At 34.9% G+C, this 27,611-nt stretch overlaps 1 protein-coding gene across 28 annotated transcripts in view; it reads right to left on the bottom strand.

Annotated features, from left to right (window-relative positions):
* Nucleotides 1–27,611, bottom strand: part of mical3a (microtubule associated monooxygenase, calponin and LIM domain containing 3a) — a 121,853-nt gene that overhangs the window by 21,262 nt on the left and 72,980 nt on the right. For 13 of the 28 annotated variants that reach the window (XM_051135442.1, XM_051135440.1, XM_051135438.1 and 10 more), the window contains 20 exons: nucleotides 26,040–26,126; nucleotides 25,289–25,408; nucleotides 23,507–23,605; nucleotides 23,184–23,294; nucleotides 22,634–22,732; nucleotides 20,659–20,766; nucleotides 19,852–20,038; nucleotides 17,646–17,743; nucleotides 17,440–17,530; nucleotides 14,610–14,805; nucleotides 12,608–12,855; nucleotides 11,431–11,520; nucleotides 9,582–9,758; nucleotides 6,769–6,831; nucleotides 5,667–5,744; nucleotides 4,710–4,823; nucleotides 4,407–4,489; nucleotides 2,433–4,323; nucleotides 607–701; nucleotides 292–504 (listed from right to left, as the gene is read on the bottom strand). In XM_051135442.1, coding sequence (XP_050991399.1) covers nucleotides 292–504; nucleotides 607–701; nucleotides 2,433–4,323; nucleotides 4,407–4,489; nucleotides 4,710–4,823; nucleotides 5,667–5,744; nucleotides 6,769–6,831; nucleotides 9,582–9,758; nucleotides 11,431–11,520; nucleotides 12,608–12,855; nucleotides 14,610–14,805; nucleotides 17,440–17,530; nucleotides 17,646–17,743; nucleotides 19,852–20,038; nucleotides 20,659–20,766; nucleotides 22,634–22,732; nucleotides 23,184–23,294; nucleotides 23,507–23,605; nucleotides 25,289–25,408; nucleotides 26,040–26,126 — 4,248 coding nt within the window. The remainder of the gene's footprint in view (nucleotides 1–291; nucleotides 505–606; nucleotides 702–2,432; nucleotides 4,324–4,406; nucleotides 4,490–4,709; nucleotides 4,824–5,666; nucleotides 5,745–6,768; nucleotides 6,832–9,581; nucleotides 9,759–11,430; nucleotides 11,521–12,607; nucleotides 12,856–14,609; nucleotides 14,806–17,439; nucleotides 17,531–17,645; nucleotides 17,744–19,851; nucleotides 20,039–20,658; nucleotides 20,767–22,633; nucleotides 22,733–23,183; nucleotides 23,295–23,506; nucleotides 23,606–25,288; nucleotides 25,409–26,039; nucleotides 26,127–27,611) is intronic. The other 15 variants (XM_051135459.1, XM_051135460.1, XM_051135461.1 and 12 more) reach the window with 10 other exon arrangements.

Here is a 27,611-nt window from a genome sequence, read left to right as displayed (position 1 = left end):
AAAAGTGTATACTATAGCTTTTTTTTTTTCAAATTCTATGAATTCTGTTGGTGGACACTATGATTTTTTTATCCTTCTACACATCTAGCCCTAGTCTCTCTGTATTCACCTTCACACAAACACAGCAAGGCTGAAGATACTTGATTTCTTACAGGTTATGAGTGAAACAGAATGCTGTACAATATTTTAATACATTTTTTTTTTATATTGGTTTGTTGGCATAGTGTTGCATTCATGTTCTGTCTGAAACCCAGTATCTTCTAGCTGCTGTGCAACACATCACTGAAATACCTCTTCCTCTTTTCCTTTCTCCTGTTTCACATCATTCAATTTCACCCTCTTTTCTTTGACTCTTCTTTCACTCTCTCTCTCTTTTGACCTTTCCTTGCCCTTCTCTGTTACTTTTTTTCCTTTTTCCTTTGCCCTGTCCTTGTCTTTGGATTTCTCCTCTTTAATTGCCTCTTTTTTCAAATCTGATACCAAGTCAAACAGGTCCACATGGCGCTAAGAAAAGTAAAAGATTTCATTAAAATTCGAGACTTTGCACAGAGAAAACATTTGACTCAAATGAGAATAAAAGAAGCTCTTTAAATATTATATACTTACATCACCCTTGGACTTCTGAGAGGATCTTTCCAGAACATCGTCACAGGAGAGATCAGAGTCCTCAGAAAAGCTGAGATTTCTCCTCAGACGTAAATCTACATGAGTAAATTAGAGAGAACTTTGCATAAGAAAATCGCCAGTTGAAAGAGACTTTGAGAAAACATGTGTAAGTTAAACTAAACTTATGCAAAAAATTATGCAAGATTTTAACATAACCCATGAGGGTCTGAAATGAGCCGTCTCACTGGTCAGCATTTTCACAGGCACGCTCCTGGCATGAAGGCTGTGCCAAAAGGTAATTTAATGATGCCTCTTAAAGGGATAGGTCATACAAAAATGACAAGTCTGTCATTAATTACTCACCCTCATATCGTTCTAAACCCATAAGACCTTCGTTCAGCTTTGGAACACAAATTAAGATATTTCTGATGAAATCCAAGAGCTTTCTGACCCTACATAGACATCAACGCAACTACCATGTTCAAGGCCCAGATAGGTAGTAAGGACTAAAGTTGTCACTAACGATTATTTTAGAAATCGAATAATTGGGCGATTATTCTGACAAACGCATAATCAGATGATTATAATTATTGTTTGTGGTAATAAAAACAGAGCAAAGCAAACAATATCCTTTAAAATAACTTCAAATACATATATAATACTAATGAGGCAATCATAATTAGTGCAAAAGCAAGTAATCATATGGTTTTATTGAACAAATCCTTAATGCATATTAAACTAATGTACTTGACTGTAGAGGGCGCCAATGGCCTGACGATTGTTTTTGCACTTAACAGCTCTATCTAATCATCGTTTAATATTGACTAAACAACATTTAATTCAAATGTCCACTTAATCTTTAAAAATTGGCCATTTCTTTAAGACAGAAATGCTGTAGACACTGTAATTTCTTGAATATGTGGAAATCAAAACGTGTAAACTCATAGTGAAGGTAGAGCTTTTATTTTGAAAACGTGACAAACATTTAGCTTATTAAAAAAGATACTGATGTATTCTTCTGTGTTTGCATAGGTTTATAAATGATTTACCTTACAAGCCTAATGAAATCACATTATAATAAACATTATAATAATCCCAAACTCACAGCAATATGCTTAGATGAAGTCTGAAATGCTCCACACATGTAAATAAAAAACACTAGTGTGGAGCAGCATTTACTGTGAACGGAGCCACTCTGAGACGCATGTACGTAACCTACGCGCATTTAAATAATTAAAGCACATAAATTAAACCTGCTTGAATTGAATTAAACTGAATTGTAGCAAAATGACAGAAGAGAAGAAAATGTTTAATAAAGTGTTTTTTTTTATTTTTTGCACAAAAAGTATCCTTGTAGCTTTAAAATTAAGGTTGAACTACTGATGTCACATGGACTATTTTACCAAATGTCCTCACTATCAGGGCCTTGAACAGCCTTTCTGGGCCTCTCAGATTTCATTAAAAATATCTTAATTTGTGTTCTGAAGGTAAACAAAGGTCTTTCAGGCTTGGAACGACATGAGGGTGAGTAATTAATGACAATTTTTATTTTTGGATGAACTCTCTCTTTAATAGCTCAATGTATTTATATTAAAAAAATAATAATTTGTGCAATGTACTTTCATGCTTATAAAAGGTACCACACAACTTTATCTTAGCAATATGCTAGCAGTGCACTCCACTGAATTCAACTGCAAGGCAAATCCACCATGTGGAGTGTTATGATCCTGTCTTGGAAAGAAGCTGCCTATTTAGAATTCATACTAGAGTTTTGAACAGAGCTAACATAGCTAAGGAGGAATTCTGACAAAGGTGTAAGTCCTGACCTGAGGACCTGTCCAGAGATGATTCTTTCTTCTTCCCTGAGTCTGCGGTTGTAGAGCTTGAGGGTGTACTTGGGCATGACTTGTCATCTTTCTTCTTTTTGTCCTTCTTGTAGCCAGAGAACACTGCCTTCCATAGTGACTTGTGTTTGGGTGGAGTCTCTTCTGTGCCAGAGAGCCTTTCACTTTTAGCTTTCTTTTCTTTTTTGTTCTTGCGTGGAGAAAACAGTGAGCTGCGCTTCTTGCTTTTGCCTCCTGTTGAGCTCTCGGAAGATGTGACAGAACTGTCCAAGTTCTTACTGGTCGGTGTGGTGAAGAAACGGTCAGGTAGTGCGTCTGTCTGCTTTTTGGACTCCAAAGCCTTAACTGCAGAGTCCTTGGGGGCGTTCGATTGCTTTTTGTTTTTCCCTGTTGTCTCAGGAACATTCCAGGCTACTTTTGCCACAGCACCCTTGGCAGCATCTGATTCTTTCATCTTAGTAAGCTGCTTGGCCATGGCATCTTTCAGAGCTTGGCTCTTCACAGACTTCTCCCGTGCTCTCATTCGCTCTTCTGCAATCTCCTTGGCTTCGGGAGAAAATTGCTGGGAGCCTTTCCCTGTCCGGGAAACTCCACCAGCAATGTTGGGCTTGCCATTCTCCATTGCCAGTGCCAGGTGGAAAGGCGGCTTCTCCCGGTTGACCTTGCTGGTTGGCGGGGTGTAAAATTTTTCCAGACCGCTTGTGTCCGGGCTGCGGTCATCGTATGTGTCTTCAACGTCGTCAGCAAACGGTATCTCGTCTACACACTCCACAAAAGACTTTCTCACTTCTTCACGTCGTGGTTTATTCGGTTCCTTTACCCTCATGACAACAGGTGGGTTAGTTCTAGGCTCTGGAACTGGAGCTGGAACTAGAGCTGGAACTGGTTTTGGTTGAGGCAGACTAACTGGAGTCTTAGGTTTAGGGGGTGTAGCCTCAGGTTTAGGTTCCTCTGTGGCTTCAAGAAGGTTGTCCCAGGATACCTGAGGCCTTTTGTTTTGGAGAGAAGCTGGCTCCTCATTGGGCGGAGGTGGTGGAGGACTGGAAGGAGGGGTTAGCATGGTAGAATCAGAGTTGTTGTAGCTGTCACTAGCTGCTGTCTGACTAGTAGTCACGCTTCCGTTAAGACCCAACCCTGAACTGCTGCTCAAGTCCTTCTTCTCAGAACCACTACTCTTAGGTTCAACCGGAGATATAACCTGACCCTCCAAGGTAATGTTGATCCTGCGTATGATAGAACGGCCTGTGAAAGCAGGCTTCTGCTCTTCAGACAAGTCTTCTGGGGTGTAAGACTTTGGAGATGATGAATCAGGCGTTGGAGTTTTCACAATGCTCTTCTCCACTGTCGTTCTGCTTCGATCCAAAGGAGTGAGTCCTAAACTCTTTCGGATCTCTGCACTCTTTAACCAGAACTCCTCAATGAGGTCTGTTTTCTTGACTGGGGTTTCCGCAGGCACCAAATCTTTCAAGGGTTCATTAGTTCTCCTCTCAGAAGAAGCAGGTTTAGCCAAAGGAGTGGAAGTGACTGCTGGGACTGGCTGAGTCCTGACAGGGGAGCTTGTGGAGAGGGGTGAGGGTGGCTCATTGCAGGGTTGCGATTGGGTACATATTGGAGACAAGGGATTACCTGTTGGAGAGCAGGCACAAGGCTCGGGTTGGACAGGAGATTTGGGAGACGCCATCTCTGGTTGTGAAACAGGTTGGGAGCAGATGGGCGATAGCGCAACTATTTGAGAAACAGGCGAACGGGGAATTTTAGAATCAGGACTCTGAGGTGGAAGAATACTTGGTTTGACATTATCAGGCAGATAGGGCTCAGGGAAAAAACGTGTGCCAGGAGATTTAACTAGTACAACAGGAGAAACTTCTTTCACCTGTAGAAGGAGAAAATTAATGGTAGAATTGTATAGTACATATTTAGATATTTAGATCTTTAGATCCCACAACCCTGTATTACCTCTTCAATGGGTAAAGCAGGTTTTTGAATTGGAGACAGCACAACGTCCACAATCAGTTCCCTCGGATTTGCAGATGTTTTCTCTGCAAGGAAAAACAAAATTGGCTCAAATATTGATGGACATGGAAAATCTCCTTGTGTTGAGATTTTAATCATCAAAGCCTGCATAATTATGAAGCAAGACATTGATGTAATGTGTTCAGAGACACAAGTTATGCAAGTGCATGAACATTTGCAATCATCAGTTTCTAACAGAAATGGAAAAGGCATGAATTTATATGATTGTGATTAGGTTATGATTACCAGTGTTGGAAATATGTCCCTGGATTTCTGTTTCGCCATTATCCACTGGAAGCATCACCATTTCATCTATGCAACGCGAGCGAGCTTCAGCCTCTGCATCTGAGGGAATGTCCTCTGTGACATTAAAGAAATTAAAACAGTGTGAGAGCCTGTTTAAAATATGTGACCCTAGACCACAAAACCAGTCGTAAGTAGCACGGGTATATTTGTAGCAATAGTCAAAAATACATTGTATTGGTCAAAATTATCGTTTTTTCTTTTATGCCAAAAATCTTTAGGATGTTAAATAAAGATCATGTTCCATGAAGATATTTTGTACATTTCCTACCGTAAATATATTAAAACGTAATTTCTGATTAGTAATATGCATTGCTAAGAACTTCATTTGCACAACTTTAAAGTCGATTTTCTTAATATTTTGATTTTTTTGCACCCTCAGATTCCAGATTTTCAAATAGTTGTATCTCAGGCAAATAACGTCCTATCCTAACAAACCATATATCAATGAAAAGATTATTCAGATATTTGTTTAGATATTTATTTAGACAATGTATAAATCTCAATTTCTAAAAACTGACCCTTAAAACTGGTTTTGAGGTCCAGGGTCAAATATGGAAATATATTTTTATGGAAATATATTTTTAAAAGCATGCATTTGGCCGGTGTTAACTTCTATAGACAATGTATTATTAAAAAAGCACCAGGTTGTGTCAACCCTGTTACCAATCTACTTCCCTCTTTTTAAAATAATTTACAAAATTTACATAATCCTTTAAAAGTAACTTGCGTAAAATGTTTGCCTGTAGGAGATTATCTTTAAATGTCAAGTCTGTTAACCTAATTTTATTTGGCCAAGTAGTGAAACTTTCAATTAATTAAATTCTAACACCTAACTCTGTAACCTTTCTGAAAGCATAATGATATCACAGCATAAAATGGCACATGAACTTGACAAACCTTGATCTATTTCAGTGCCAGGCTCAAAGTCAGGACTGCCTGCTTCTGCTTCTGGATCATCATCCTCTTCACAGGGCTCTGGGGTCAGAGAAGAAAAATAAATCAAAATAATCTAAATAGATTGGACAGAAATCTATACTCGTGAATATCAGAAGACCTTTCATGTGTAGGTTTTAGCAACACAAAACAGCTAAATAATATAGAATGTGTGCAAAAAAAGCAAAGAATACAACCATCATGTAGCTAACAAATGATGGTCTTCAGGGAACTTTAAAGCAAACATACAATGAGTGCACATGACAATGTAGAAATAAACAAATTGTATTAGTAATTAAACTCATGCAAGTATCTATTTACACACTTTAAATCTGCAGCTGCTGAGAACGGGTGAGTAAAGAGTTGTGAATGAAACGCAATGACACCAAACTGAACATTGCAAACATAAATAAAGAGGGAGATTTAGCCGAGACACCCCCTTCCACACGCCACCACTTTTTTTACATTCAATAATGGACAAAAGTTTTGAACTTTTCAAGTTTTGGAATCATATGCAACCATTTTCAGTTTATTTGAGTCCTTCCTGCACATGTGACATGCTCAAGGCTGTCGTATTCAAGGGTTTTTTGAGTGTCCGTTCTCTGAACCACAAAAATACTTATAAATGTTTTTAGTTCTTTCAGTTTTGACCTCTCTGTGGCCTTGCGCTGTACTGATAAAGTGCTTTGCAATTATGTCACAACAAGCTCTTTGGGCTCTCCAAAGATGCACCACATGCATCCTGGACAATAACCTATAAATGTGTTATTTTAACATTCTGAACGGTGGTTTTACTTTTAGGAAGAACACTAAAGGAAACATATCAGATGCATGCATTAGCCAGTGTGTGTTTGGATTAAGCTGAACGATAATAGCTATCACACCAGGCACCGTCTCACCACTCTAGCATGCAGTGGCATTAACTTGTATCTGCATGTGGCGTTTTAACATGCAATCAATGTTTAACTGATTGCAGTGGTGTTAAGTGTTCAATAGCATTGCCATGCACTGATGTGTGTATGTATTAGCACTAAAATAAGCTTCTGGATTTGTTTTTCTTCTCTACCTCCAGACATCGAGTCCAACCAGGCTCTGACAGCCTCATGACGCATGGATTTGTGGGAGGGGGCTACAAGTAAACCAATGGAAAATGACAATGGGAAGAGGTACATGAAATGCACAGACACAACATAACATAAAAACACATACATTCATGAATAAATTAAAGACATCAACAGAAAAAGGGCATTTACTTCGTTAGCAATGCCCCAATATCCACAATGTTGATAAAGTGAGATATAAGGAAACACAAAACATTGGAAAACAAAATAACTCAACCGGTAAAAGGTCAACATAATGTCACAGCAATGATAAAGAGCGATATACAAAAGGTATTAAAGCAAGACGAAAGACTGCAGAAAGTATGATAAGCGAGCAAAACGCTATCGAGGATGAAACCAGAAAAATAAATTAACATCAAAAAGCCACCACACATGCAAATCACACACACATAAAACTCATTTACACCTGGCAACATTCATCTCGAGTGAGTCGGCTATAAGTGAATAGTGATAAATACTAGGAATTAAAGGAGAACTCCACTTCCAGAACAACAATTTACAAATAATTTACTCACCCACTTGTCATCCAAGATGTTCATGTCTTTCTTTCTTCAGTCGTAAAGAAATTGTTTTGTTTTTTTTTTTGAGGAAAACATTTCAGGATTTTCCTTCATATAATGGACTGATATGGCGCCCCGATTTTGAACTTCCAAAATGCAGTTTAAATGTGGCTTCAAATGATCCCAAATGTGGTTGTAAATTATCCCAGCCGAGAAAGAAGGGACGTATCTAGTGTAACGATCGGTTATTTCAAATAAAAAAAATACAATCTATATACTTTTTAATCCCAAACGCTCATCTTGTCTTACTCTGCCTGACTGTTTTTGTTCCAGTTCATGACAGTTATCATCTCATGTTCTCCCTCAACTTCGAAATCATCCTATATTGCTGTTTTACCTTTTTTGTTAAGGGTGTTTGATCTTTGCATGTTCACGTTGCAAAGACTGTGTCAGAACTTCTGCAGCGATGCAGGATGATTTTAGCCAGAATACACAGAATTCAGGGAGAGCAAGGCAAAACGAGTGTTTGAGATTAAAATTTTATTTTTTTTTAAAGAAAATAACTGATCGTTCTGCTAGATAAGACCCTTCTTCCTCGGCTGGGATCATTTACAACCTCATTTGGGATCGTTTGAAGCCACATTTAAACTGCATTTTGGAAATTCAAAATCGGGGCACCATATCAGTCCATTATATGGAGAAAAATGCAGAAATGTTTTCCTTAAACATAATTTCTTTACAACTGAAGAAAGAAAGACATGAACATCTTGGATGTCAAGGGGGTGAGTACATTATATGTCAATCTTTGTTTTGGAAGTGGACTTCTTTAAATTCTGACAATTATTTTGATGCCCAATTATACATTCTGTACCATTACAACCTTCTAATGTATAGTATGAAAAATAAATTAGATTAGCTAAAAATGAACAGTTATTAACTTTGAGTCCTACAGCAGATGATTGCACAGGTAATCTAAATGTAAAAATAGTAGGGCTGTCAGTCAATTAAATTTTTTAAATCTAATTAATTACATGATGTTTCGATTAATTTATCCACCCACAAAAGATTTAAAGCTATTTTTGTGTTAAGTAAATTATTAAGTAGACATTACAAATTGTGGTAATAGAACATAGAAATATTTCATTTGATTCAACATAACCGTTATTACACAAACATTTATGCTGCAACAGCCTAACGTAAACTATGGAACATAAAAGAAGATAATTTGAGAAACTTAGTATTTTTTGTTCATTAACTGAAAGTCACTGGTAACCAAAACAGCTTTGTTAACAACAGACTTCAAAAAACCCTTTATGTTCCACAAAAGGAAGGTTTGAATGGTTTTGTTTTTAATGTTGTTGTAATGTTTTTATTTGTATTATTTTTTTTTGTTATATAAAATGATACTCTAAATAAGAAATTAAATGTGCTAGCAGGTGGTGGTAAATGTCTTTATGAGTCATTCAATATTCATTCGATTCGTTCAAACGGCTGATTCATTTAGGAATGAAGTACATGGTTCCCTTTATAAATGGGTCTTGGAATCATTCGTTCACTCGATTCATTCAAAATGCAAATTCAAGATGTGTTCTTTGCAAAACGGAGCAAAAACACATAATATTGTGTTTAAAATATAACACCATATAAACTTCTTATTTACTGAACTGCTGCATAAAATCACATTTAAGTTTGTGATAGACGGGGACAAAATCAATACTTGTGTCATATTACTCTTGCTGCCTGTGTGATATTGTGTGATATGTGATATATATATATATATATATATATATATATATATATATATATATATATATATATAAATAGGAGACAAAACACATACAAGGGCATTTTTTTTGCACCAAAATGTTACAATTTAGGGCATATCTGCATTTATGGAGTTTAACTGCATCATATTTGTCAACAGTCAACTATATGAAATAGACAATGTAAAGGTCTGGGGCGGGGTCAGCGCGTTAACCATATCAAATAATAACTATATGAAATAATTTCACTGCGTTATTTTTTCATAACTAATTAAAGTTAACGTGTTAAACTGACAGCCCTAAAAAAAATAGAAGAGCATGCATATAAAACATACAATATTGACCAAAAACTGTCAATAAAAATGTATTTTACTCCTGAAATCCAATTACACAGAAAAACATATGAGATGCATGTTAATACCAGGTGTAAACTGCACCATCTACTACCCCCCAAAAGCCACAGGGCCCAGGTATGACTCCTCCACATGGGGTTACCTGTGGAGGAGGTGGGCTGTGTGAGCTGGGTGTTGTTCAGCGAAGGCTGAGAGCCTAAGGGTGACAGCGAGGGGCCCTCAAGCAGCCCTTCAGCCTGTTTGGATGTCCAGTGGTTGTCCATCTGGATGTCCAGAGGGTCTACTGGATCTATGACTTGCTGGATTTGCAGGTTCCTTGCTGCATGGTGGCATTACGGGTAGCCATTAAGGTGATCATATTGTAGGATTTATTGGCGAGTCCATTAGCACAGAGCAGGAACAGAAAATCCAATTTGTTCAAAAAGTAAAAAAGGTCACAAAAAAGTCCCCGTAGGCAGCAATGAAAGCCCAACGTGAGATTCAGCAGCCATAAATGGTCAGACAGAAACATTGAAGACAAAAAGAAAGGAGAACATTATAGTTTAGAACAGACTGTAAAGTGCAAAGTTAACACATACTTTAGAAAAGTAGCATGCGTTAGAAAAGGCTCCTTCATATATGACAGCAATTTTAAAAAAGGAACAATCAACTCTGCGGGTGCTTTCACACTTGAGCTTCTGGTGCGAATTTGAGTACACTTGACAATGTTCAGTGCATTTATTTGGCGTGATGCCGCAAACCTTGTGCGAGTCAGATTGAAACTGTAGTTCACGTATGGGTCACAATCAGGCCGAATTAGTGAACTGCTAATTGTGACATAATTTGATCATTGCAGTAGGCCTACAATATATTTCTCATATCACCTTGTTGCCAAAATCTTATGCATTCTTGCATGTGTTCTTTGCATTTTAAATACATCTGGAGCAATTAAAAGTTCACTCAAAAATGCAATTTGTCTTCATCTACTCACCCTTTAGTCAATGCTAACCAAAATAGTTTGGTCACCAACATTCTTCAAAATATCTTTATGTTCCAAAGAATTAAATCATACACATTTGTAGGGCAGCAACAAACAATTATTTTGATAATTGATTAATCTACCAATTGTTAGAATGATTAATTGACTAATTGTCGATTATTTCATTGATTAATCAGTAGACTTTAATTATTCAGCTTTTGCAATTAGTTAAATAATTGATTTATACATATTCTAACAAGTAAAGAAAGGTCACTTCATCTTTTTAAAATAAAATAATTTTATGTAATTATTACCATTATTTTACTATTCAAATTTTTTAATTTTAAATGTTTCAAAGAAGTGTCTTCTGCTCACCAAGCCTGCATTTATTTGATCCAAAGTACAGCAAAAACAGTATAGTTTTGAAATATTTTTAACATATAAAATAACAATTTTCTATTTGAATATATTTTACAATGTAATTCTGTAATTTCAAAGATCAAACGACTACTCAACAACAAAAATATTTGTTGACATTGTTGATAATGTCAACATGTGGGTGAGTAAATAATGATAAAGTTTTTATTTTTGGGTGAACTATCCCCTTAACGTTTGGTAAACAACAATAAAAACATGAATAAATCAAGTCTTCTCTTCCTGTTACCCAGATGAGTGATAAAGTGATAAACAGATGCCGCTAGTAGTAACTGTGATACTGGTGTTAATGACATAAGCTCAGTTTTAGACCATACAATCAAAGCAAGTGTGAAAACACCCTGAAAATTCTCATTCAAGACATGGTGGTGTGAATGCACGCCATTTTAACCACAAACATTATTGCAGAAAAGAGACAGCAATAATAATTATTTTTATGTTAAAAGCTTCATAGCTTTATAAAGCCAAACCAAAAGCTAATAAAAGAGAAGGAAAGCAAAAAAACAGGCAAATTATGTTAGCTTAATTCGTCAGCTCCTGATGAAGTTACGTGATATCAGCGTGTGCTAAAGCCAAACGCATCCACAGGCATCACTACCTTTAAATATACCCGTATCCTCTTCATTTGTGAGATTCTCCAACCAAAGACCTGACTGAAGCTCCCTGTCCCAGGGGAAATACTCTCCCGCTGTCATCCCATACAATTACCCCAGCACACACACACATACACACAGACACACAGTGATGGAAAAGACGAAGCAGAGGATCAAGAGACAAGTGACAGGCAAAAGATGGGGGAAAAAATAATATTGTCACAGTACAGGATGACACACAGAACAAGGAACCTCCAATAACATTCAGAAGTACTGAGTAGTATCAGCTACAGTATGGACTTGCTGATTTATTTTATTGAGTTAAAGCAATGAACTGACAAAATATGGCAAATCCTTAATACAAGTACTTTATACTGTTGTCTAAAAAATATTATACCATGGCATCGTTCAGCCTTTGATACTAATTGGTTGACAGATGCTCCATAATTCAAAAATTTAAATAATTCAAAAGGTACATCGCCAATTTTTCCTTAGCTATTTGTTAGATTTCACCATGTAAAATAGTTTTGACTTATTAAAAAGTTAGTGTCAAGGGAAGTTATAAAAGGTTCTTTTTATAAAGGAGAAATGCACGACACATAGCTGGAAAAGGAAAACTAGTTAATTTGCCAGAGATGTTGTAAACATCTGAAAACGCCGAAGGTTGGAAAGGCGAGCAACAGTGGCACATTAGTATAAACAAGTTCAGAATCGCTAAAACATTCAGCGTCTCACTGACGAGATATATCAGCGTAAAAAAAATTATATATCAGGGGCTGTAGCTCTGGGGTTAGAGCAATCTCTTGGGAAATCTTTTGTCTTACATTTTTCATCAGAAAAAGTCTTACTCAAAGAGAAAATGTAATTTCAGAAGTTCTCTGTGAATATGAGACAGCAGACAACCCTGGTGAACATATAATATCTAATCAGGGGAGCTAGACACCACATACATAAAGATGATACGAAGTGGACAGAGGAAATGAGACTCCGCAGAGCAAACACATTACAGTCTTTCTATTCCTTTAAAATTATCTTCTAAAAAAGAAAAAGAACATAAGCTACTTCTAAAATCAAATGAACCGCCATCAAACAGGCCATTCTGTCCAGGACAGCCATCTACATCCATTATTCATTGTGTAGAGACACTTTGATCACCTTCACAAGCACTGATGCGACGCTTACCATCGCTCGATTCCTCCTCTTCCTCCTCCTCGTCTTCATCTTCCTCATCATCCTCCTCCTCTTCATCCTCGTCCATCTCTCCATTTCTGTCATGAAGGCCATCGTCGTCTTCTGCCGCACCAGGGTCACTTTCTCCCTTTAGTTTAGCGTGGAGCTCCACTGCCTCTTTCCAGGGAACCCCACCCAGATCCGATGGGCCGGCCGCTTCCGGTTCTTCATCCTCTTCTTCCATATCAGACTCTGAACTGCTGCAGAGGCGAATAAGTGTGTTAAAATCACCACTGGACTCCCGTTTGCTCTTTTTACATACAAATAAACACTCAAAGCAAGTTACCAACACTACAAATCAAAGGCTTTGAGGTCGGTAAGATTTTTAAATGTCTTAACCTCACCAAAGCTGCATTTATTTAATTAAAAATACTATTTAAAAAAAAAACAAAACAAAAAAAGAGCAAACAAACATATTTTAAATTATTATTACATTTGTGACCCTGGACCACAAAACCAGTCTTATGTCACTGGGGTATATTTGAAGCAATAGCCAAAAATACATTGTATGGGTCAAAGTTATTGATTATTGTTTTATGCCAAAATTAATTAGGACATTAAGTAAAGATCATGTTCAATGAAGATATATGGTAAAATTCCTACTGTAAATATATTAAAACTTAATTTTTGATTAGCAATATGCATTAAGAACTTTCTCTGGACAACTTTAAAGGTGATTTTCTCAGTATTTTGATTTTTTGCACCCTCAGATTCCAGATATTCAAATAGTTGTATCTCAGCCAAATATTGTTCTTTCATAGCAAACTATACAACAATGGAAAGATTATTTATTCACAGGTTTCAGATGATATATAAATCTCAATTTGGAAAAACTGACCCTTATGACTGACTGATTTTTTTTTTTTTTTTTTTCAAGATATCCAATTCTTTCGCTTCTTCCTAAGCTGGGATGGTTTCAAGCCCTTTAAAGCTGCATTTAAACTGCATTTTGGAAGTTCAAACTTGCAGGCATCATAGGAGTCCAGTCCACTATATGCAGAAAAATCCTCAAATGTTTTTTTTTTTTTTTTTTTTTTTTTTCAAAAAACAGTTTCTTTATGACTGAAGAAAAAAAGACATGAACATCTTGATGACAAGGGGCTGAGTACGTCATCTGCAAATTAGTGTTCTTGAAGTGTAACATTTCTTATTGACAACAGCTGTGCTGCTTAATATTTTTGTGGAAACTGTAAAGCAATTTTCAGAGGTTCTGTAAGGAACAGAATGTTAGATTACTTTTTTTTGTAAAAATGTTAAAAGTATTTTTTAATTCACATCTGATCAATTTAATGCAAACTTGTAAAATAAAATTATTATTGCATTCAAATAAACAAAACTAAAGTCTTATTGAAAGTCTGAAATAACAGGATTAGCAAAGAATCACTCAATTTTCATTTTAGTTATAGAATGGAATGACAGATCCTGTATTAGAAGTTTGTTCAATAAAACCAGGAATGAGTATTAAGAAACTATTTTGATTTAAATGTTCACTTTAGGACACTTGCCTGCATATTTAAAATATTTGATTCCAAGCAAGAATATTTGAAATTCAACAAAGGTAAAAAAAATAACAATGGCAACACTGGGTCCTCAAATTATGAACTTCAAAGTAGTTTAAGAACCTTGTTGTTGATATTAAGTCACTTTTCTTGAACAAATTACCATATGCCAAATTTAAAGTTCATTTTAGCTTCTGCATTAAAAAACACTTTCAAACTTGTTTCTATCATGTGAAACAGGAACTAAAGAGCATGGAAAATTTTAATTATAAAAACGCAAACACTTCCGTCACACATTTTAATTACAGCAGAATTATATTAGCAAAGTACTAAGGAATACTAATGAACAAGCACTGTTTTCATTATATTATGTAATGGCTGAAAATTACTGATAATTAGTGGTGCTTGCATGATAGAAAAAGCATGGCAACATCCTACAACAGATATGACGATACCTAGATCCGTCCTCAATGTCGGTGGCTTTATCAAGCACACTGCTGAGGTTGTGCTCGGCCAGCGTCTCCTCGGGCACCTCCTGCAGCTCCTCCTCTCTCATCATAGATAGACGGTAGTTCTCCAGCTCGATCCTTTCAGGAGTCCCTTTAAGACGTTTAGCCACGCTGGGCTCTGTAACCCCGTTCACCTCTGTTGCTGTGATGGACAGAAAAGAGAAGAGAAAAAAAATGGCTGGTATGTAGGGGTGTAATAATAATAATCATAGACATAACTCACAAATTCTTGATTTAGTTAAAGCTTAAAGCATTACTTGTCAATACAAAGCTGTATAAGGACTTTAACTTTATTATTTAATATACTTTACATCTACTGTCCACCCACCCTACCTTCGTTTAAGGTTGTTTTTGAAAATAATAAATACAGGGATTCATTTCCACTCATACAAATAAGACAAACACAGTCAAAGTGATAACTTATTAGCTTTATTTACACAAGCAATATTTGGCCTTCATGACCCCACATATATTCTAGATTTAAATAGATTTAAATATGTTCTCAGTAAAATACTCTTAAATATATCCTTAAATAATAAATACAAGTTATGGTTACCTTGCCTTTTTCCCTTCCTATTAAAGCATCTCAGATAGATTAGTTTTAATATTAATGAACTTTTTAACAATAACGAACAGGTGGACATGTGTATGACTAATACATCTATCCAGTGAAGCAAATCCCAAAACCCAAATCAAGCAAGTGAGAACATTTTGTGCATGTAATTAAACAAAAAAAACATGACTGTGATTGTGAAAGTGGTTAGTGGAATGAAGCATGCAATTCATAAAAAGAATCGATTGAAAAAACCTGCCACCCGAAACTGAATTATGACTGATGTATTCAGAACTCACTGAATAACGAATATGCCTCACACAGTGATTATGTAGTGACAGACCCCATGAATAAAATAGTGTGTCGTGTTCATTTGATGCATAGCTATGATTCCACACTAATCTGATCATATCATGCAAGGAATACTAAAAATAAAGGAAATAAATAATATAATATTCTTATTCTGACGCACTCTACTAGGGTAGACCTTTCACATTTGTAATTTTTAGCCATATTTACAACAACATCTAAAAGTATAAAAGACATTGTTTTGCATGAAAAAACTGAAGTCTGTTTTTAAATTATATGTTCTACTGTAAACCATTAATATATAACTTTCAGTATTGCATTAAAAAATATATAATTAATTTGAGCTGCAAAACGATTAGTCGCGATTAATCGATTCAAAATAAAAGTTTGTTTACATACTGTGTGTGTAATGTGTATATTTATTATATACATATATATACACACACACACACACACGTTAAAATATATTTTTGTATGTATTTGTATGTAAACACTTGTATATAAGTTATATTATATATAAATCTAAATATTTTACATATTTTTCCTTAATATATACATGTATGTGTGTGTATATACATAAATATACACAGTACACACACATACAGCATGTAAACAAACTTATTTTGAATCGATTAATCGCGACTAATCATTTTGCAGCTCGAAAATAAACAGGTCAGGTGATAATAATGCCATTTTCTTATTTTCTTAGACATAACAGTAATAAAAATTACATATTTTTTGCATTAAATTAAAACTTAGAAAATAATTTCACAATGAAAACCATCTTAACAGTTCTAAAACTAAGCTTAATTTTTTTAATGCAAAACTATTTTCTTGCTATTTTCTTGTTATTTTGAGGTAAAATATAACTGAACAATTATTCATGAGATTCACACCTCTAAAATATATATGATTAATATATTAATTTTGCTAAAACTTCTCAATAAAACAACTGTATCTATTTACACCTTATATATTTCATCCTAAGTAGCACAAACTCACCAGGCATTTTGTATTGTAAAACATTCTCATTGATACACATTTGACGGATGCCACGAGCAGTGGTGTTAGTACTATGCAGAGGAGAATTAGGAGGTGAACAAACACTAGGACAGAGATGCAAGGACTGATGGGAGTGTAGACCAATCACAGGCACAGATGCAGGCACTAGCTCAGCAACAAGCTGCTCTGATAGGAGAGGGGAAAGGTAAAGCTTACAGAGTCCACCAATCACAAGCACTGATACAAGCACTATGTTACAAAAGGTGCACAGGTCAGAAATTACAAATCACAAACTTAAAGGCACTAAATCACAGATCTATACAGAGGAAGGACAGAAAGGAGAGCAACAAAAACAGGCAATAAATAAAGAATATTTATAACACATGCAGGCAAAAAAGCTTAATTATTACACTTAATATGTGTGTTCACTATTTGAGCAACTTCACACTTTTTAAAAGCTCTAAATTATGCATTTAATTAAATTACGGTTGTTAACACTTAATTAGTATGCTTTTTTGCCCGGATGGTTTACTCATAATCAAAAGAAGAAATTGATTTAGGCTGCACCACTCTGAATAACATACATATTATTTACATCCAAGCGATTTACAATGAGTTAACCATTTGTGACATTATCAGGGATACACACAACAAGCATAATATCACTCTAAATCACAGCATGTGCGAGTAGCTCAGAGGCTGGAAGGGGGTCATGCTAGAGAATATTGAGCAGGATGTTGAGAGTAAAGCAGGAGAGCAGATAAACGCAGTAGGCGAGGAGGAAAGGAGAATCTAAAGGATTGTGCGCCACCTGGTGGCGGGTCCAAGACATCGCTCGTCTCAACGAGCGCAGGGTGCCCCCTACTCCTCGAGAGAGACACGGGACGGGGCCTAAGGAGGAAAGGCGGGTACCTGAGGGCCGGCGTTCCACAGGGGCCTGAGAAGTTATGGCTTGGCCTGGGGCATCCACTGTGTTGGGGGTTACCGCCAACACCTGGGGCTCCTATGACAATAACAAAAAATATCTGATTATATTTTTGTTATTAGATCACAAAAAATTGGAAAACAGTGCCAGAAAAACAACACTCTGACTAAACAGACACTAAAGAAGTCAGTACCTTGGGGTTTACGGGAGCAGCAGCAGCAGGCGCAGGCCGTTTTCTCTGTGCCAGACCAGAAAGTCGGTAGCAGTAGTGTGGTTTACAGTAAAACTTCCCTATAGGAGCGAAAACACACATCTGTTTTAGTACATAATTCACAGAAAAACTCAAATCAAAAGCGAAATGCAACAAATGTGGGTGATTTCCGCCTAACGTGCATATCTACGCCATGTGGGAGTATACAAAACAGCCCAGAGCTAATAAAGAATCGTTGATGATGTAGAGAAACGCTCCCTCTGTCTTGTACAACAATATCCCACTGTGTTGGTTACAATGCACATCTCATGACAGCAAACTATGAGCAAGCAGGAAATTAAAGAGTGCTTACATTAATCAAAAAGGCTCTATAGAGTATTCTATGTAAGCTCGTTTCTGCCACTGAATAAAAAATTAATAATAAAAAAGGCAACTGCGATTTATCACAATTCTGACTTTTTTTTCCTCGCAATTGTGATCTAAAGTTCTGAGAAATTAATGCAAAACTATAAGATACAAACTCAAAATTGTGAGTTCTAAAGTCAGAATTGTGTGATATAAACTCCCAATTGCGAGTTATAAAGTTAGAAACTTGCAATTCCAAGAAATCAGTTGCAATTCTGTAAAATAAAGTCAGAATTTCAAAATATAAACTCATAATCCTCACTTTTATCTCAGAATTGCAAAAAACAAATCATATTTTATCTTGCAATTCGGAGAAAAAATTCTGACTTTTTAACATGCATTTGCAAGTAATTAAGTCAGAATTGTGAGATTGTATAAATTCGCAATTCTGTGAATGTTGGTCTTTTTCCCCCTCAAAATTGGACTTCATAACTCCCAATTGTGAGTTTATATCTCATTTCTGAGAGAAAAAAAGGTCAGAATTGCGAGAAAAAAAGGTCAGAATTGCGAGAAAAAAAGGTCAGAATTGTCAGACAAAGTCTTTCTTTCTCATATTTATCAAGCAATTCTGACAAAAAAAGTCAGAATTGTAAGTTTATATTTTGCAATTCTGACTTTATAATACACAATTGCAAGTTATAGAATTGTGATGTAAACTTGCAATTCTGAGAAGTCTTTTTTTACCATCAAAATTGGAGTTTCTCATTTTGGAGAAAAAAAATATCAGAATTGCAAGAGAAAAAGTCAGAATTATGAGATATAAACTCGCAATTGTGGGGAAAAAAGTCAGAATTGCAAGATACAAACTCGCATCTGTGAGAAAAAGTCAAAACTGTAAGTTTTTATCTTGCAATTCTGACTTTATTTCTCGCTATTGTGACTTTATGCCGCAACTGCGAGTTCATATCAGGCAATTCTGACTTCATAACTTGCAATCGCAAGTTTATGTCACGCAACTGAGAAGTCATAATTGCACGTTTGTATCATGCAATTCTGAGGAAAAAAAGTTAGAATTTTGAGTTTATATCGCAATTTATGTTGCAGTTGCAAATAATTAAGTCAGAATTATGAGATATAAACTTGCAATTCTGAAAACATTAGTCTTTTTCCCCCTCAAAACTTTATACCTCCCAAAAGTGAGTTTATATCTCATTTCTAAACAAAAAAAGTCAGAATTGTGAGAAAAAAGTCAGACTTGCGCAATATAAACTTGCATTTGCGAGAAAACCTTCTTTTTCGTAATTGTGAGTTTATATCTCGCTATTCTGACTTATAACATGCAATTGCAACTTATTAAGTCAGAATTGTGATATAAACATGCAATTCTGAGAACAGTCTTTTTTCCCTTGTCAAAATTGGACTTTATAACTCCCAAATGCAAGTTTATATCTCATTTCTAAGGAAAAAAAGTCCTTAGGGAGATACAAACAAAATTGTGAGTTTATGTCTTAATTCTGACTTTATAACTCACAATTCTGACTATGTCACACTTGCAAGCTTATGTTAAGCAATTTTGACCTTATATCTTGCAACTGTGAGTTTATATCACGCAACTGAGAATAAACTGAACTGAGACTGTTTCAGAACTGAGAGTTTGTTTCATGAAATAAAAAGTCAGAAATGTGAGATAAAAAGTCGCAAAAACCGGGCTTCCATAGTATTCAGATTAAGTTAATAAACACTACTTAAAAAAAAAACAAACATAGGAAAAAATAATGGTAACTTGTAAGTAGCTACAGTATGAATAATCAGGAGGGATTTTAATTCCACTTGGGTTTCGTACCGTCCTCAACATCGAAGGCGTAGGAGGACAGGCGGAGGGTGGTGCCGCAGTAGTCGCACTTGAAGCAGCTGCGGTGGAAAAACTTTCCCTCTGCGCTGAGACGCTCCATCACATAGACGCGCTTCCGACAGAAGAAACACACATCACTGCCTCCAATATTCTGAGGGAACTCCTTCCGCAAGGAACCCTGCAGAGTCAAAGAGACAGAAGCGAGACATGCTAATTCAGGTCTTTTTTTTAAGTGAGAGCAAGGAGTGGCACATAAATGCTTAGAAATCTGCTGAGAGAGACTGCATGCACCAAAATAATTTATGATCTTCTGTGCTTCAAGGAACTGAAGATAAAACTTTTTGTGTAAAGTCTGGTGCATGGCAGAGAAGATAGTTACCAAACATTTGTAAATTATGTACATTTAGAAATTATAAAAATTAAAGATTTAGAAACTATAACAATTTACAAATTATAGAAAATACTGAATACATCAAATTATAATGATAACATACTATAGTAGTTTACAGATATAGAAAAAAAATCCAGTTCAGTTTTATCTTAGCTCGGCATTGACACAGTAAGCCTTTTTCTTGGAACAAAAGCTGTTGCAGTATAAGAGAAACACAACAACTTTTTAGGCTTATATTGAATCTTGTAGGTGTTATTCCTGTTTGGTTGTTGTTGCTGCAGTATCTTGATCCAGTTATCAGTGCACTGAATCATGGTATATGCTTTGTGATCACAGCGAGTCGGTGATACCCAGCGCTACATTTTAGCCATGTACCAAAGCAAAAATACAACACCCATAATTCTTACCAAATCCCTTTTCTCAAGCAAGGGCCTCGGGTCGTCCTTAGCCTGAAGCTGATTGGCTATTTGCTCAGCCAGTGAGCTCACACCCCCTGTGTACATCTTTACACAGTGCTACGGGTGGTGAACAGAACAAAATAGTTTTTAAAGCATAGATGGTTGAAAGCTGAGTGAGATGCTGTAGCAGTTTTCAAAACTATGAAAGATTAAAAATGAATTCAATTCAGATGTTGCAGGGTTATTTGTGTAGATGACAAGGCACAAGGTGTAATTCAGCTCAAAGCAACTCAAAGTGCTAAAACGGAAAAAAAGGCTGTCAAGATCTGAGAAACAAGTAAGAAAAACTGTTAATTGAAATTTTAACCTATAATTACAATTTTAGATCATAAGAAACTTCAAGGCACAAACATACACTAACTTTCAGATTAATTTGAAAGAAATTAATACTTTTATTTAGAAAGGATGCATTAAACTGAGCAGAAGTGACAGAGAAGACATTTACATTGGCGCAAAATATGCATATTTTTCTGAATTGGCTGCTGAAAATTTAGCTTTATCATCACAGAAAAATAAATTGAAACATAAGTAAATAGAAAACTGATATTTTAAATTGTAATAATATTTCACAATATTACTATATTCATTAAGGTTTTGACCAAATAACAGCAACCTTGGAGAGTACAAGGGACTTTCAAAACATAAAATACGTACACTACAAAAGTTTTTGAACTGTAAGATTTTTAATGTTTTTTTAAAGAATTCTCCTTTGCTCACCAAGCTTGCATTTATTTGATCCAAAATATAGAAAAAGCAATAATATTGTGAAACGTTTTTACTATTTAAAATAACTGCTTTCTATATAAATATATTTTAAAATGTAATTATGGAAAAGAAAATTATAAAAATTAATACTTTTATTAAGCAAGGATGCTTTGAATTGATCAAAAGTGATGATAAAGACATTTATAATGTTACAAAATATTTCCATTTCAGATAAATGCTGTTCTTCTAAACTTTCTATTCAACAAAGAAACCTGGAAAAATTATACTCGGCTGTCTTCAACATAATAATAATAATAATAATAATAATAATAATAATAATAATAATTATTATTATTATTATTAATAATAATAATAAAAATGTTTTTGAGCAGCAAATCAGATTAGAATGATTTCTGAAGGATCATATGACTGGAGTAATGATGCTAAAAATTCAACTTGGAAATCGCAGGAATAAATTACATTCGAAAATATTTTCAAATAGAAAACAGTTATTTTAAATAGTAAAAATATTTCAAAACTGTACTGTTTTTGCTGTACTTTGGATCAAATAAATGCAGGCTGGGTGAGCAGAAGAGACTTCTTTAAAAAAAAAAAATAAAAAATAAAAACATTAAAAATTCTACTGTTCAAAAACTTTTGAATGGTAGTGTGTGTCTTACTAACCACAAAATTTTGAATGGTAGCGTAAGTGTTTCAGGGCCATGAAGAATTAAAAAATTCAGATTTTCTTGCATGGTTCTTTGAAGCAGTCAAGTTGTACCAATGAAAACTGCTCAATAATTAATTTCACTTGTAAACAAATTTAAAGAAGCAAACATTTTTGTCAGCATCTCCTGAAATGCTATCCCCACGTTTTAACAATCATGCTTAAAGTATGTTAAATTAAAATTCAATTTACAATTTTAATGTTGCATAAACATGCAGATTAGTTTCCAGAAATAGCTTTTATGCAGCTTGTGAATATAGGTCACATCCAGCTTACAGTACTCGTAAATGTTTGTTTTCCGATATATTTTCCACTTCACACACTGATACATACATCTGGTTACACACGTATGGAGAGAGACACTCCACACAAAAGGCTCACAAAACAGCAGCCCTCTACCTTTAACAAAGTGTTTTCGAAAGAGTTATACAAACGCATGCATGCAAACACATGACTCCAGAACACAGCAGTCATTAGATGCATCATTGCTACCTGCCGGAAAGAGCTGGGAGAGTGCAGAGGGCTAACAGAGCTCACATCACGCGCTCTGTACCACTGCTCTGTTAAGAAGTTTGACGCTTTTTTCTTAGACTTTGAATGACACAGAGAGACACAGAGAGAGATGAGGGATGTAAAGGCAAGTCGATGAGAACAGCAGGTAGGCAGGCAGAAAAAAAAAAACTAATCGACAGTCTTAAAAGAAATACTGCAAGCTAACCTCCACAGACAGCACCCAAAAATAATAACAGTACTTACAATCATTTTTACAGTAAAATTATTTTGGCTGCTGCTGCCACTATTAGAAAATGATTATGATTCCACATTTGATGCCACACTTAAGGAGTGTTACCTGTGAACACAATATATATAGGAGCTTTATTTAACCCGGAACATTCCTTGAAAACAATTTCCACTCTATCTTTGCTAAATCTGTGTTGCGACAAGGCCAAAAGACTGCGTAACTGCTGAAATACATCAACCGTTTAAGGCTGTGGATGAAAAAAATGTGTGTTTTCAAGGACACCCAGTGCTGAGAGTTCACCTTTGGCTTTGCTGGTTTGTCTTTAAACTGAGAGGTTAACCTCTCGGCTCTCTCCTGAATGCTGGGGATGTGTAAAGGCACGTGATCATCAGTACGCAAAACCCCACTCTGCTGTGAGAGAGATGCAGTCTTAAGTCAAGACGTTAGGACAAGGAATATCACCGATTTCTGCAATACTGTGAATAAAATCCTTTAGGAAACAATGAGTTAAGTTGTGTAGAGTTACATATAAAGCATTCAAACCATTATAGGTTAGCTGAACTATGTGTTTAGGGTACAGACATGATGTCCATGCATAACTCTCCATGCTCAGGCAGGGCTACCTGATGCTGGGGGTCAGAAGGATAGAAGGGTTGCTCAGGATTGAGGCCGTGGGTCAAAAGCCACTGCTCAATAAAGAACCGTGATGGCTTTTTCATAACCTTCACAAAGGAAGATGCAAGGAAATTAATATAACTATTAATTTCTATATATTTGGGGAAAGAAAGAGCGCAAATGTTCAAGACAACTCAAGGCCACGACTCAACCTGGTTGTGCTCTTGACCAAGCTGTCTGACAGTTCACCCAAAAACGAAAATTCTGTCATTAATTACTCACCCTCATGTCGTTCCAAACCTATAAGACTTTCGTTCATCTTCAGAACAAATTAAGATATTTTTGAGGAAATCCGAGAGCCTTCTGACCCTGCATAGACAGCAACACAACTGACACGTTCAAGGCCCGGAACATGCAAGACTGACACGAAAGTAGGGCTGTAGCTACCGATTATTTGAGTAATCGAGTATTCTACTGATTATTCTATTGATTAATCGAGTAATTGGATAAGAAGTCACTTAAAGAGCAATACTAATATACAAGAGAAAATAAGATAGGCTTCTTAAAATAAACAACTAATTAGTTTCCTTTTTAGAAAAATTAACATTATTGCTGAAATTGCATACATTAATAACAATGAAACCCATTTAATGCATTTTTTTTTTTGCCAAATTACATTCAAAATGCAAATACAAATATATCAATAATATATATGAAAACATAAATGAATAAAAAAAAAAAAAAAAAAAAAAAAAAATACACTACTAAAAAGGTAAACATTACAACCTAAAACAAAAGGCATAAATCAAGAAATTGAGGCATTTAGATGTAGGCCTATTTACCCACTATTTAATTCAGCTCAGAGGGACATGAATGCATTTAACTTGCAGTTACAAATGCATAAATAATATTTTGTTATTTTAAACAAAACACTGAATACTGATATTTACATGTATTTTTAAAATAAATATACTTTAAATGTGAAATCAATACCACCAATAGGTGGCAGCAAGTCACTGTTAAGTAAGTGAGTCACTGCGATTGAACCGAATCATTTAACGGGTGATTCATTCAAGAACGAATCACCGTCATGTTGCTCAAAGACGCAAAACAGTGCTGTGGCGGTGTTTGGAATGACTATTTGTTGGCGAAATACAGCAAAAACAAGCAATATGCTGTCTAAAATGTAAGTTTCTTAATATTAACTTCTTGTTTAGTGATTAACTGTTTCATAAAATCAGTATCACATTTGTAATCATGCTGCGGCACTCTTCGTTTGATATTGACTAACTTTCTGTGTGTCACAGAGAGAATGAGACAATAAATAGCACTTAGTCTTTCACAAAACATAGCTAACTTAGGGACATCATAACTAACCATTAATTTACGGTCTTAAATATGTCCAGCGTTTATCGGTTTGTGCGTCAGTAATAATTTGTCTCGATTTTTTGTATTCGAGCTACTTGAGGAATCATTTCAGCCCTATACGGAAGAGAAGAAACTGTTGAATAAAGTCGTTATTTTCATTTTCTTGATGCAAAAAAAGTGTTCTCATAGCTTCATAAAATGGAAGATTAACCACTGATGTCACATGGACTATTTTAACAATGTCCTTACTACCCTTCTGGGTCTTGAAAGTGGCAGTTGTGTTGCTGAATATGCAGGTTCAGAAAGCACTCAGATGAACCAAGGTCTTACAGGTTTGGAACGACATGAGGGTGAGACAGAATTTTCATTTTTGGGTGTACTGTCCATTTAAGAGCATGCTGTTTTCTCTTGAATTGCTCTACCTGTGGCTTGTCCTTCCTGTCAGGTTTGCCTTTAAACCTAGCGACTAGAGTGTCTGCTCGCTCTTGAATGCTAGGGATATGTATTGGCTCTGGCTTGTCCACATTAGGCAGGTTATATTCCTGTAAATGAAAATGCTGATGAAACTGTAGCTTGGGTTTGAAATTTTTTCTGGATGTTGTATTGTGAAATCAAACCCCAAAAGACTAATTTGCCATGGTTTCAATACAAGTAAAATATGGTCCGTGGTAAACATAACTTACATTTGGACGTTTAGTTGGAAAATGTAAACTGTACACACTCAAACTTCAAATGTTCTATGTTACTTATTACAAACAAACAAACAAACCAACAAACAAACAAACAGCTGTGTTTATTTTTTTTAAATAAACTTAACTGCTTCAAAATTTGATTTTAATTTACACTGTAGAGCAAAATGTCCAAGTATCATTAATTTATATGTACCACAGACCTTGTTTTACTTATAAAATTGAAAAACTCCATTATAAAAACCCATAGGAAAATCTCAAGGGAACCTATGGTGAATTAGTCTTCTTGGTTTTGACGTCACATCTGTGGCACTCTATAGTCCTCATGCATTTGTGCGGCAAGTGTTTGTAAAACGTCACTTTAAAGTTCTCCAAACACAGATGCATGCACATTCATGTATATAAAGATGTAAAGGAAGGTCAGATCTTCAAAAGATTTTTTGACGTAGGTTTGAGAAAAGCCCCATGCAGTTGTTCTGGTTACCCTGTAATAGATTGAAGGGTCCTGGATCTCATTCTCTTCATCACCACCACCATTACACTTGTTTATCTCTGACTGGTTAACATTATGCTGCAGAGAACAGACATAAATCAGTTCCACCCTATCATTAACTGGCAGATCTCAGACTAAACGAACAATCAAAACTAAAAGGGTAACAGCCCTACGTTTCTGAAACAAAAATGCAACAAAAGCATGGTGGTCCATTCCAATGTTTTCATAAAAAAAAAATGCTGAAATGCAATTTTAACTTTATCAAACACCATAAAACACAATGACAAATTTTTGGTTTCCAGAAATGCACAAAATATAACATTTTTACATCTGGGTAAATTGGTCATGTGTAGGGACGTGCAAAACTACATATTTCCAAAATTGACAAGCTGGAATAAATGATAAATATTTAAAGATAAGTGAATTATAAATAATTAGTGCTGTGCAACGATTAAATTGCATTCAAGATAAAAGTTTTTGCTTACATAATATGTGTGTATATTTATTATGTATATATAAATATATATACACATGCATGGATACATTTAAGAAAAATATTATTTTAATTATACCAATAAAACCAATACCAATAAAAATATATACATGTAAATAATTTTTTTTTTTCAAAATATATACTGTATGTGTGTGTATTTATACATACATAAATATAGACAGTACACACACATATAATATGTAAACAACAACTTTTATTTTGGATGTGATTAATCGTGATTAATCAACGCACAAGACTATTAATAATAATTTCACTGCAGCAAATCTATTAAAACAAAGGAAAAAAATGCCTAAACTAGGCAAACTAAATTTAATACACATTAAACTGACCCATGATTGAAAATTACACTAAAGACATTAATAATGTCTTTAAGATTTTTATTTTAAAATAAATGCAAAATGCTTTTCTTTTTAACTTTTCATCAAAAGATCCTGAAAAAAAGTATCACAAAAAAAAATTGTTTTCATAAATAAATCAGCACCAAAATAGCATGTTTGTTTTATTTTATTTTAGATACTGATGTGAGCTATTAAAAACGATGTATTAATATGTCAATAATAATGAAAATAGTGAAAGTGAAAGTCTTTACTTTTCATTATATGTACTTAAAGGGTATTTGCTGGTATTTACCAATAAGCTTATCAATATTTTTTTTTGGTGTATGTTTTTTTTTTGTACAATTGCTTGCAGAGTTCAAACCATTAAAGCATTTAAAAAAAAAAAATAAATAAATAAAAATAGGGATGCACAACATTGGATTTTTGCCAATATGACGATATTTTCCAACTTATTTTGAAAATGAGTTGAAATTCCAATGCTGATACCAATACCGATATTTTTCCTTTTGTTTGGAAACAACTCCAAGTCTCTCCTGTGCAGAAATTATAAGCAACTTATTTTTAATTTTGGTAAGTTTTTAACAAAAACGTATTTGTTAGAATTAAATAAACAATAATGAAGTTAATAGGCTTTGAAAATAACTATAAATAAAATATATATCAATCGCTTGGCTTTTTTTTTTTTTTTTTTTTTAAATTTCTTTCAGAAAC

Source organism: Labeo rohita, chromosome 18 (assembly GCF_022985175.1).
Source record: "Labeo rohita strain BAU-BD-2019 chromosome 18, IGBB_LRoh.1.0, whole genome shotgun sequence".
Taxonomy (NCBI): domain Eukaryota; kingdom Metazoa; phylum Chordata; class Actinopteri; order Cypriniformes; family Cyprinidae; genus Labeo; species Labeo rohita.
Note: the sequence above shows the minus strand (reverse complement) of the source record. Positions and strands in the feature narration are given on the sequence as shown.